Source organism: Marmota marmota, unplaced genomic scaffold (genome assembly GCF_001458135.2).
Source record: "Marmota marmota marmota unplaced genomic scaffold, marMar, whole genome shotgun sequence".
NCBI classification, from domain to species: Eukaryota; Metazoa; Chordata; class Mammalia; order Rodentia; family Sciuridae; genus Marmota; species Marmota marmota.
The window spans coordinates 3,451,766-3,464,677 of record NW_026000130.1 but is presented as its reverse complement, the minus strand read 5'-3'; the positions used below and the strand labels follow the sequence as shown (position 1 = coordinate 3,464,677).

General features: G+C 48.4%; 1 protein-coding gene across 1 annotated transcript in view; it reads left to right on the top strand.

Annotated features, from left to right (window-relative positions):
• Myo18b (myosin XVIIIB) overlaps nt 1-12,912 on the top strand; it is a 320,748-nt gene that overhangs the window by 228,282 nt on the left and 79,554 nt on the right. The window contains exon 51 of the mRNA XM_048784886.1: nt 9,803-9,955. Coding sequence (XP_048640843.1) covers nt 9,803-9,955 — 153 coding nt within the window. The remainder of the gene's footprint in view (nt 1-9,802; nt 9,956-12,912) is intronic.

The window sequence follows — 12,912 nt, the reverse complement described above, 5'->3', positions numbered from 1 at the left end:
GGGAGGGGGGCAGGTGGAGGGCAAACAGCTGCTGGGCTTCAGGAGGGGCCAGGGGCAGCCTTCCAGGTGGCCTCCCCGTGCCTCTTGTCCACCCATTCCCTCCTGCACATCCCCGCCGGTCTCCAGGGGTGACTGCAGGGCTCAACAGCAGGTTCCGCGGGAGAACTCGTGGGAATCCTCAGAGTGGGTCAACCAGGAGCCACCAGGAAGTTGTGTTGCCTTCAGCAGCTGTTGGGCAGGACTGTAGAGGGCTCCTGTGGAAACTGGGAGAATATGAGTCATGGCTGGCCACATGAGGACAGGATCTGTGTGTGTGTCCTGTGTGTGGGGGGGAGGGGGTACTAGAGGTTGAACCCAAGTCCTTGCACTTGCTAGGCAAGTGCTCCACCATGGAGCCACATCCCAGCTGAGTTTTATTTTGAGACACAGGGTCTTGCTAAGCTACTGGCCTTGAACTTTTGATCCTCCAGCCTCGGCCTCCCAAGTAGCTGGGATCACAGGTGCGCACCACCAGGCCTGGCTAAGCTGAGACTTTTGCTAGAAGCCGCCAGACCCAGAGTCAGGCCAATGTCGCTTTAAGCCCCAGCTGGGCTTTCTGTCTCCGTGGCTTTGGGTGAACCAGTTCCCCACTCTGAGCTTCTGGGAAAGCAAACCGTGTGGGGCTGTTGCCTTCGCTGTGCGCTAGGATGCTCAGCTGCATGCTGTGGACGGATGGAGTGGGCTCCTTTTCTGCGGTGGGGTGACCTGTGCATTGTAGGAAGTCGAGCAGCCTCCCTGGCCTCTACCCAGGAGATGCCAGTAGCACACTCCTCAGCTGTGACAACTGGAAATGTCCACAAGCAGTGCTGAGTGTCCTGAGAATGAGCATCTACCTCTGCCACCATAAGGAACCGCTGCTGCACCCAACGTCGCTGGGGGGGCTTCCGGCCTCAGGACGGGGAGGGCTCACTCCTCTGCCCCCAGAGCACGCCTTCCCCGCTCACTGTGCCCGGTGGAGTCTCAGCACCGCAGAGCTCGCGTGACTTCTTTTAAAGCATCCCACGAGTGTATCTTAATACGTGTGCTCCGTGTGCGTGCTGTCTGTGCATAAGCAGCGTTCAGCACCCTTCCTTCCCCAGGCTCACTGACTGTGTTCACCAAAGGCCTGACGTGTCGCTCAGATGGTCACCCAGGGCAGCCAGGCCTTGAACAAAATAAATGCTCACTTTGCATTTCAAAAACCAAACCGATTCAATTAGTGGACTCTGGAACAGGGCGCCACGGTGACAGGAGTCAGGTGACCGGCCAAGGGGATTGACAGGCAGTGGTAGATCATCCTTCTTCAGGGTGTCCAGTTGTCCAGCAGGGCAGCTGAGATCACTGAGTACGGAGCCCCTGGAGTCGCAGGGCATGGGGCAGCCCAGGACCTGATTCTAGAAGGACACTCAGTTCTGTCCACTTGAAAACACAATGTTGCCAATCTTGCTGGCCCAGAAAGAGAGGTTTGGGGGCTGGGGGTGTTGCTGGGGGTAGAGCGCTCGCATAGCTTGTGTGGGGCCCAGGGTTCCACCCGAGCACTGCAAGAGAGAGAGAGAGAGAGACAGACAGACAGACAGACAGGCAGACACACTCTCTTGGTGTCCCTTTCTAATTCCATCCCCTCTCCCTAGTTCTCGCGTCTGTATATCTGAGCTCTAACCCTGTGTGGGGATATGGTTCCACACTGTCATTTCCCCCCCTTCATCCTGGTTTCCAAATCAGTCTGCGTGGCGCAAGTAGCTCTTATCCATTCAACGGTGACACAGTCCTCCTTTTTAAAAAAAAAAATCCTGTTGTTATACTGACGGATGTTTGGGTTTCACCTTGAGACCTACAGCCACAGTGCGCGTTCGTGTCTGTCTTCCTGCGCCCCTAGGTGGAGGTGTGTCCGGGCTGTGTGACTAGGAGAGCAATCGCTGGCTGCTAGAAATGCACAATTTTGGAATTCATAACTGTCACCCAAATGGTCCCCTCAGGTGGCTGCGGCAGTTTCCTCTGTCACCAGCAGTGTCTGAGGCTTTGCTTTCTCCACAGCCCCCAACACGTGGCCGAGTCACGCTTTCCAGATTTTCCCCAGGCGTTGGGTATCGAGTGTACCACGTGTCTCTTGTCACCTCTAGAGTCACCTGGTCTGCACACAATTATTGTGGCTTTCTCTTATAGGAATTGCCTCTCCACGGGCTTTGTCTTGTTTTGATTTTTTTTTTCCTGTTATTCATTCACGATCTTTATGCAACGTGTTAATTCACTTTTGGAATTATATTTGGTGAACATCTCCTGTTCTGTGGAGAATCATTTCCCCCGTTACATCCTTCATATAATAAAAAGTGTTTTTAATATAGATATATGAATTAATATTTTTAAAAAATATTTTTTGCATTGGGAATCCATATTTTTTAAAAATATTTTTTACACGATCTAAAATTTTGTTCTTGAAATCATTCAGTCTCTGAGCCGTCTGGACTTTATTGTGTAGGGTGAGGCCGGTGTCTTTGGTTTTACACTTTCCATGTGTGGGTGGGTGTTTCTTGGGCTCCCTGTTCAAGTTCACTGGCTCATTGGTCTATACCTTTTCCTGCAACATGTGGTGCATTTTTGTTTCTGGTTTGTCTTTGTGCTGGGGACCCAGCCCTGGGCCTTGTGCATGCTGAGCCACTGGTCTGCCACTAAGTGACACCCTCAGCCTGCACCATGTGGCTAGGTTTGGAGAACTTCTAGAAGAGCTTATCTTGCTTGCGTTTAAATTGCTTGTGTCGTTGCTCTTTTACTCTTCTTAAGAGTTTATGTTCTGGCAACGTGGCTCATAATGACATACACGACTAGTATACGCCATGCCCTAGGTTTCTTCCCCAGCTATGCAAAAAAAAAAAAAAAAGAATTTAATAATTTAATTTCATTCCATAACAAAACCCACTGTAGTTTTCATTGATTTATGTTAGCTGGGAACATGGACGTTATTTTTATTGTTAAGCCATTCTCCATTATATTAATGCTCATGCTGTCTTTCTCTATTTACTGATGCCAATCGTTAATATTTTGTTATTTTTCTCCTTCCACATCTTAAGCTTTCATGTTAGATTTATTTCCAGGAAAATGGTAGTTTCCGTAGTTGCTGTGACCAGCATTTTTTTCTGTATTCTAATTTTGATTTAATGCTGGTGACACATGGGAAAACTAATAATTATGTTGATCATAGTGATCTGGAATCCAACAAACATGCTAAACTCATTTCACATATTTCATCAGTAGATTCTTTAGGATTTTCTTCAACAACAATCTTACCATTTGAAAATGATGATGATTTTGCCTCTTGACCATAAATTGGGGCTACAGAAAGATCTCAACATTTTCAGAGACAAATGTTATGCATTTTTCTCTTTTCTTGTCTTATTGCATTGGTGTGTGCCTGTGGTATTGTAAGACTGAGTGGTGGAGGTGCTTGGCATCACTTCCTCACTCCTGGCCTTAATCAGAATACTTCCAAAGTTCTGATGGACCTGTTTTCAGTGTGTTTTTGATCGGTTACTTTAATCAGGTTAAATCAGTCTTCTTTGTCCAGCATTTCTAGTTTTCTAATAATTTAAAATAAGTTTATTGAATATTCTCATATACTTTTTATGCACCTGTGATTCATTCTATGGCCAGCTTCATTCATCTACTAACATAGCATATTATATTTTAGGTATTACAATGTAACCTGGTGTGTTTTCCAGATAAATTTTACTTACTCATAGGTTTTTCAATACAGTGTTCTATTGCATGGCTGACAATTTTTTCCAGGATTGCAAATAAGATTAATTCGCAGTTTTCTTTTCTTAGACTGTCTCTGTCTAGCATTGAACTAACCTCATAAAATGAGTTCATAACTATTTTCAAAATAATTTTTTAAAGTTTTAACATGTAGTTCTTGACGATTTGAAGTAATTTCCCTGTAACCCACTTGGATCCGGTTGTTTTCAGGGAGCAGAATAAATATATGATTACTGCTTCAAATTTCTCTAAGCATAACTGAACAGAAATACAGAGTTTTTTCTCCCTTAGTGAGTGAATTTTGGTAGCTAATTTTTTCTAGACATTTATTCTTTCATCTGACTTTTGACATAGGTCAACATAAAGATTGTTTTCATAGCACTTTTTTATGATTTTAAGAAAATTAGATTATCATATAATTTCCATCTAAAATCTTAGTAATATTAATTTGTGAGGTTTTGTTGTGTTGACCCCACTTGCTAGATATTTGTCTATTAGTTTTGTCAAAGGACCAGCTTTTCTATCATTACCTTATTTTATATTTATTAATTCCTGCCTTTATCTTTCCTTTGCCTTCTTACCATTTAGTTTAGTCTTTTGTTCTATTTTCAGCTTCAGTGTTGAAAATTTTAACAATTTCAATATTTTATTCCATTAATTTTTTTTGAGAATCACACAGATTTTAAATTTTTAAACATGTTTTAGTTTATTTAAGATGTTTACCTTGATAGGATGCGTTACTGCCACCCTTAGGGTTTTTTCCTGTTTCTTGTGTTTTCCTCATTTAACCTGCAAATTATTTATGAATTAAGTTTCGAGTTTATTAACATTCAGGATTATTTGCAGTAACTTTTTACTGTTAATTTTTAATGCAGTGCCACTTGGGAAGATAACATGGTACAACACCCAGTGTTTTTTCTTTGAAATTGATGATTCCTCCTAGTTATCCTGGTTCATGCTCAAGGCTAACATATTATCAAATGGAAGAGAATTTATAGGTATTCAGGAGACAAAGGGCTCCACACCTGGCAGATGGACTGGTTGATTTTGAAATTTTGATATAATTTCAAATATTAAAGCATAAATAAAAAGTTTAAAAATATATGACCATATTTTTTTAAAACATGTCTCCTGTAAACATTTTTCATTGTCTGCTAATACAATTCTATTTTTTCCATAGTTTTATTGGTGCATTACAGTTATGCCTAATGGTGAGATCCATTGTCACGTATCTGTACAAGCACACGATGTGACAGTGTGACACGGCCACTGTCATCCTTCACTGTTTCCTCCTTCCCTCCTCTTCCCCCATCCCCGGTCCTCTTCCTCTTCTCTACTGATCTGCTTTGGTTTTCATGAGACTCCCCCCACCTTTCCTTCCTTTTTCCTCGTTAGCTCCCACATATGACAGGAGACCCGTGACCCTTGACTTTCTGAGTTTGGCTATTTTTATGCAATATAATGTTCTCAAGTTCCATCCATTTTACTGGCAATGACAATGTCATTCTTCTCCACGGCTGAGTAGAACTCCATTGTGAGGAGCCTCCGTCCCGATTTCCATAGTGACTGTATTAATATATAGTCCCACCGAGAGTGGGATTATACAGTATATATACACATCTTCTCCCGTGTTTCTTATTGCTGATCTTCCTGATGGCTGGGATCCTAACTGGGGTGAGATCGAATATGAGTGTCGTTTTGATTTGCATTCCCATAATAGGTAATGACGTTGAACATGTCTCCATGCATTTGTTGCCCCTTTGTATTTCTTCTTTGGGGAAATGTCTGTGTAGTTTACTTGCCCGTGTATTAATTGGGCTATTTGTTGTTTTTTGAGTTATTTATATATTCTGGATTTTAACCCTCTGTCAGAAGAATAGCTAGAAAAGATTTTGTCCTATTCTGTATTTTTTTTTCTACGTTCCTTTTTTCTTTCTTTCTTTTTTTTTTTTTTTTTTTTTTTTGCTGTGCAGAAGCTTTTTGAGTTGATGTCATCCCATGTATTAACTTTTAGCATTATTCCCAGAGCTTTAAACTCCTGATGAGGAAGTTTTGGTCTGTTGCTCGAGTGTTGATCCTACATTTTTTCTAGGAGTTGCAGATTTTCTGGTCTAATTCTGAGGTCTTTGATCAATTTTGAGTTGACTTTTGTGTAAAGTGAGAAATAAGACTCTAGTCTCATTATTCTGCATATGGATGACCAGTTTTCCCAGATCATTCGTGAAAAGGGCTATCTTTTTTCCAATGCATATTTTTTGCACCTTTGTCAAAGATCTGATGAGTGTATTTGTGGGGATTTATCTCTGTGTAAAACAGTCATGTTACATTGCTATATGATTTTCTTTTCTAAGTTTTACTAATAATTGTATTATAATTTATCTTCATATATTTTGTGGCTGTATATTTAGGTAATTCAAGTTTCATATTGCTTTATTTCCATGGTGACTTTTTGATTATTATATAATGTCGATCACTTTTTGCTACGAATGATTTTGCTTTATTTATTTTTTCTTTATTTCTTTCAGTTGGTGTGTTGCAATATCATTTTTTGTTTCTTTATTTTCAATGTCTTCAAGTGTGTGTGTGTGTGTTTCCTTTAAACAGCTGGATAATTTTAATTTATATTTTAGTCTCTAATTTTCATAGGAGAATTTAATTCATTTACATTTGTTGTAATGACTGATCTATTTGGAATTATTTGTATTCTCTTGTTTTTTTTTTTTTTTCGTTTTGTACTTGTTGGCTTTTCATTCCTATTCATTGCTCTTCCTCAGTGTCTTTCCCACGTTTAGATTGATTGATAATGTTTTCTGTTTCCTGTTGTTTTATTGCTGGTTCAGAAGCTGTAAACTACATTTCTGTTCTTTTAGTGGCTACCCATAAGAACTCAGTTTTGATTCTTTCTAGTACTCATTTTCACAACAATGCTATGGGATAGATATTATTATTTTCTTCAGATAAATGAAAACGAGGTTCAGAAAGACAAAGCAACTTGCCCAGGATTGTCAGGTCGTCAATACCCCAGGTGGATTTGAAATGAGGTCTGTATTATTTGGCAGTATATAATTGTAAAAATTGAACACCATGCTGTGCTCAAAGCTGATAGGGCTGAGTTAACTAGATCCACCTTTTGTGGAATGCTTTCTCCCACAGTTCATGGGCAGCACCCCTCAGTTGCTCAGTTGCTGGGCACCCTTCTGCAACACACATATTCCTTTCTCCCAGCCCCCATTTCCCCATCCTCAAAGCGGCTGGATTATCCCTGACAGTCTTTCTAAATCCTGTTTGAGCCGTGCTTGGAGAGTTCTTTTGACAGCAGACATTTAACAACCGCCCTGAACATCTTCCTTTATGATAAATGGGGTAACGATTGAGGTTTGCCTGTAGCTTCCCACAACAACACTAAACATCATTTAGATTTATTGGTTAATTATTCACATCTTTATCCAAATTTGAATCTGTGTGCTGCAGAATGGAAACTCTCCGAGTGGCATTTATTTCCCATTAACCTGATGGGTTTTCCGCTGTCCCCTCCTCTCCTGTAGTGCGACTCATTATGAAGGAGAGGGTGGCTGGCTCTGAGGTTTTGTTGTGAATTTCGTCTCTCTGTGGGAGATGGTGCCGGCATTTTCAAGGGCTTTCTGGCAGTGAAGGCTGTAGAATCTGAGCTGTCCCTACCACAGGTCAGTGCCAGCCTCAGGGGCCATCACTGATTGCAACTCGTTCCACAGAAGAACCAAAGGCACCGTAGGGTGTGCCTGGAGTAAAAGCAGACACAGAAGCAGGGAGGGTGCGGAGCCTCCTGCATGAATGCAATGACTCCACCCCACGGGCACAGTCCCATGTAAAAATCAGGACTCTAGAGGGAGTGAATCCAGGCTTGGAGCGTGGCAGACACTGTGGTGCAGTGGTTAGAGACTGATGCTGGGAGGCCTGGGTTCGAATCCCTGCACAGCCACTTAGGAGCAGGTTGGCCTTGGCAGCTCACTCACCCCATCTTTACCTGCTCTGCCAGCTCTATCTTGTGTCCCCCATGATGGTGCACACTTAAGAGTGATTCCTTCTGCTTTGTGACCTGCCCCCATGGTGCCATGCCACCCATTCAGACATGCATGTACCACATAGAGTCTCACCTCCATCTTGCTCATTCAGGGGCTTCTGCCTGCAGCCCCCTTGCCACACCCACCCTGGTTGGGAGGAGCCGGTGCCCACCTCCAGGCTCCATCGCAGCCTCTGCTGCTTGGGGCCTCCGTGCCTCCACGCCACTTTGTTATATAAACCAAAGAGCAAAATAGGGCTCTCTCCTGGTGCCTCTTGCTAAAATGACCTCTTTGCAAAAACTGGGTTTGTATCTCAACACTGCCCCGTACTAACTGTGATCTTGGGCAGGTGACTTCTGTGACCCTCAGTTTCGCCCTCTGTACAGTGGGAGTCACAAGACCACTGCCCCCAGGTCCTTCGTCATGGCTGAAGTTTGAATACTCACCAAGTGCTTTGAATAGGGCCTGACACGTAGAAAGCTCTCTATGAATGAAAGCTGTCACTCTTTTAATAAAGACAATAATAATAATAATGTTGATTTTTAAGTGACTGTTGTCACAGGATAACACCGTGTGACAGAGAGCCCGGTGCATGCCCAGCCCTCAGCTCAGCTCACGGGGGAGGGAGGGAGGGAGGTAGATGGATGATGGATAGATCTCCTGGGCCAGCATTTTAAATTCACCAGAGCAAGCATCCAAGGAAAAGGAGCTTATATTCTAAGAACCAACTCATTTTTCAAAGAATTCAAAACAGGTGGTAGAGAAATAGCCACGTCAAGAGCACGGGAGAAGAGCACTCACCGGGTCACCGGGCGGGCCTCCTAATCCACTGTTTGTAAGGTGCCTGGCGGGGAAGAGTGCTTTGCCATCCATTATCACACATGATCCTCGTCTTGTCTCGACACGGAGGACAGGGATTTGTATTTTAACCTCTCTCCTTATAGATAAGGAAGCTCAGATTCAGAGAGATTGTGTGACTCCGCGGCCGAGGTTCCTGCCGTCAGTACACAGAGAGCAGGGGTTCAAAGCCCCGGCCTCCTTATTCTCAATCCCGCGTTCTTTCTAGAACATTCTGGGGCATTCTGTGAGTCCTGGCAGATGGTCAGCATTTGGCACAGAGGCACAGATTCCTGGTGTGTAGACACCCATTCCCAGAGGGAGGCACCTGCACCCCGTTTTCTTTAAACCTCCCCTCTGAGGGATGTCTCCTGTCCTTTGCTGTAGTCTCCTGTGGAGCCCGGTAAGGGGCCAGTTCTTCTCTCAGGGCCCTGACAGAGGTGCTCTGCTTCCGGAGGAGACCGAGTGCGTGGAATGTCACGGTGCCTCCCCTGCCACTTGCCCCCGGGGTTAGATGTCAGACATGTCAGGTCACCTCCTGGAGCTCCATCCAGGGTGTGGCCGCTGTCCCCTGCATGTTAGAATTCTGGGGGAAGGGATGTGCTCCCCTCTGTGCAGTTCCTTCTGCAGGAGGTGATCGCCCTGCCTGTCCTTCGACAGGCAAAGGGACATAGAAAAGCTGCGCTTTGATCCTCAAAAAGAACGCAGCTCTTTGCTGAGGGTGACACCCATGGGGAGAAGCCAAGTACCCCCAGGCACACAGAGGAGCACGCCACCCCACGGGCGCAGTCCCACGAATGGCCGTGACTCCTCGGGTGGCACCCAGGGCCATGACGTTAGTCCTCCCTCGGGCCTGCTCCTCTGTCCCTGCTCAGGGCTGTCCTGACTGCGGTCAGCAGAGCCTGGCCAGCAGCGGAGGACCTCGCCCGGCAGGCAGGGGAGTCTCTCAGGAGGTAAGGTGAGGTCATACGGAGGGCTTGGTGACAACGATGGCCCCAAGGACTTGGGAGCCCACAGGCTGTTTGGCAGATGAGGAAACGGAGGCTGAAGGAGCAGTGGGAACCGCCCCGGACCCACGGTGGGAGGGAGGGCCGGGCGCTGGGCTCCGCCCTGGCCCCGTCTCCAGCCACGCTCACTGCCCTCTCCCCTGGTTCCAGATTGGCCACCGGGATTTCGACGTGGAGAAGCGTCTTCGGAGGGACCTGAAGAGGACGCACGCCCTTCTGTCAGACGTCCAGCTTCTTCTGGCCACCATGGAGGACAGCAAGACCTCTGTCAGCAAGGAGGAGCTGGAGAAGGTGCACAGCCAGGTGGGCGTCACGGTCCCCTCCAGAGTGAGGCAGGGGACACTGCTGCTGCCAGGGGAGGGTGGCATGAGCAGGGTCAGGGCACCAATTTCCAGCCTCCACAGACCTGCAGGGGTGTGGGGACGTCACGGGCTGGGGACGTCACGTGGCAGTGGTCGGTGTGTGTGGGGTGGCTTATGAGGAACTCAGGGGTCCTTCCCTTCTGTGCCTGCACTGAGATTATGGCTGAGTGCGTGTGAGTGTGAGTGTGTGTGTGTGGGTGTGTGTGTGTGTGTTCATGAGTGAAAACCAACTCGGTGACGTCGATCACGTTATCTGTGGGACCACTGGCTGCCATCACCTGGAGCCACCCAGGTACTAGGTCCTCTTTCCTTGTCTAGTGGTGTTCTCAGGACAGTTAAGTGCAGTGAGGATCTTAAGTGAGGTGACTGGGTGACCAAGAGGTGAGACGACTCGCCCACAGTTACATTAGAGAGTGGCAGGGCCAGGATTCGAACCCAGATCTCCAGGCTCCTCTGTTCCTGGCTGCCTCAGAGCTGTTGTATTAGACCTGAGGGTGGATGGGAGGTGAGGCCAGGGCAGGAGTTGGTGACCTTGGCAGCCATGATGAGTGTGGCCCAAGGCGGTTGGCTGGTGCCGAGAGGTGAGCAGATCCTGCAAAGGGGTGTGAGTTTTGAGGGGGTCTCAGAGCCTAATGGTGTAGCCAGCAGGGACTCAGGCCTTGCCACCGGTCCCCAGGGGGAGCTTTAAACCAGCAAGGCTCTGAACCTTGCTGGAAATGTGTTTGTCCTTGGTGACATCCCAGGAGCCACGAGTCTCCCTTGGTTAAGCCATCTGGTTGAGCCCCGGTAGGTTCACCTCCTTCTTCTCCTCCTCCTCCTCTGGATTCTATCATCTGGCCTTATCTGTGCCACATGGCCAAGACCTTCTTCATAGTCGCACAATATCCCTGAGAACTCTGCACCGACTCCCCAACAAAACTGTAAGCTTCCTGAGGGGCAGGAACTTTGTTCATCATCTCTGATGGTACCTGCCCAGTCCTGTGCACATCAAAAATGGGCTTCTCTTGAGATCTGTTGGCTGTTCTCCTTGTTTTGTAGATGAGGAAACTGAGGATCAGAGAGGCCCAGGGTCACAGAGCCAGTCAGAGGCAGAGCGTGTCTGGAACCCACACCTCCTAACTCCAGGCCTAATGCGCTTCTCCTCTTTCTGTCAGCGGGTCCCCTGATGGCAGCAGGCGGCATCAGGAGGAGCAGAGTAGAGCACCAGTGGTGGAAACCGAGGTCCCAAGGCTTCTCCTGCTCCTTCTGTTCCTGTCTCCGTTTCTCTGTAGAATGGACCATTGGGGCAGAGCTTAGTCCCTCTTCAGGGTCCACTCAGATCTCACCAGTTTCTCCATTAACACCCTTTTCCTGTCCCGGGACCCAGGCCAGAGTGCGGCACGGCATTTAGTGGTCACCCCGACTGGTCTGCTCTGGGACCGCGTCCCGGCCCTGCCTCGGTCTTCCTGACCTGGGCAGCGTGGGGCAGTCCTGCCCGGGTTCTCTGGTCTGGCCTTGCGCTCTGCTTCCTCAGGCTGCGATGGTGTGTGTGCGTTTGGGGAAAGACCCAGGGAAACGAGCTGCTCTGGAACATTCCAGGTCCCGAGAGTCTGTGTCTTAGCTGTCCCCCTCCTCCAGTGCTTCTGTCCTGGTGACCCACTGTCCTGGCTGGTCCAGGGCTTTCCTGGCTTCAGAGCTGAACGTCCCGTGTCCTGAGCCAGCCCCAGCCCCTGGCACACGGGGCATCTGGCCATTTCTGTCACCTGGGCCAGCCGTGGCCCCTCAGTTAACTGTCATGAGACCCCCCGGGAAAGGGGAGTTCGGATCGTGTCCATTTTACAGTCGGGAACATTCGCCCCGAGGTGGCAGTTGCTGTGGGAAGGGTCACGGGGCAGGAGGGGGCAGAGCTGGGGTCAGACCCAGCCCCTGATATGAGGAGCAGGACCTGGGGTGGCCCTGCCTCTCGCCATCTTCCATACTTGACCAACCAAGGGAGCCCCTCGGGGAGGCAGAGATGCCAGAGCGGGGTCCCTGCAGCCCCCGGGGGAGAGGGCCCTGTGCCCAGCGGACCTGCCTTCAGAGTGCTCCCGTTGCCGTGGCAACCCAGCCTCCCCTCCCCCACAGGTGGCCACTCTCTCAGGGGAACAGGGCGGTTCTGTTTCTCTTCCTTTTTTCCCCCCTTTTAAACGTATCCATGGGGACCCTCCCTCTGCGGGGCTGAAATGTGTGTTCTTGGGAAATAGTGGATTTCACGAAGGCGCCTGGAGCCCAATCAAAGGGCTTCATTCTTCTGAAAGTTCTTCTCGCCGTCCCCCCGCATCCGCTCCCATCAAAGGAAGCCCACAGCTCTGGCTCGCCGTCACCGTTGTCATGGAGATCGTCTGAAGGATGGGATCCCGTGGACCAGAGGTCAGCCCGCAGTCCCTTTGGCTCCCAGCACACGTGTCCCCGAGGCCGGAGTCAGAGCTAATCAAATAGAGCGGCGATGACATTGGGCGTCGCCGCTTCTCTGCCCTGACGGACGGCGATTGTCCTGTGCCTGAGGCTGCCCGGCCAGGACAGGAGCACAGACCATGGGGGAAGGGACGGGCCAAGAAATGCTCATATCCATCCACGGGGTGTCGACTGGCGCCCGCTGGGGGTCACCTGATAGCTGGGTACAGGTCAGGTGGGTCCTGAGGCAGGCATGGTGTCCAGCTTCATGAATGGACATCTGACCCACAGACCCTCCAGCACGGGTGGGAATACATGGGCCAATCCTGCACCATTACTGGGTGAGACAGGAAATGCTCAAGGTCCTGGGGTAGGGAAGGGCGGGGGTCTCCTTTGCCTCTGGGGGTGGGGTCAGCCCACGGGGGGGGGGGGGGGAAGGAAGAACAGGCAGGGCCTGGAAGGGTTTGGCTTTTACCCCAATTGGTC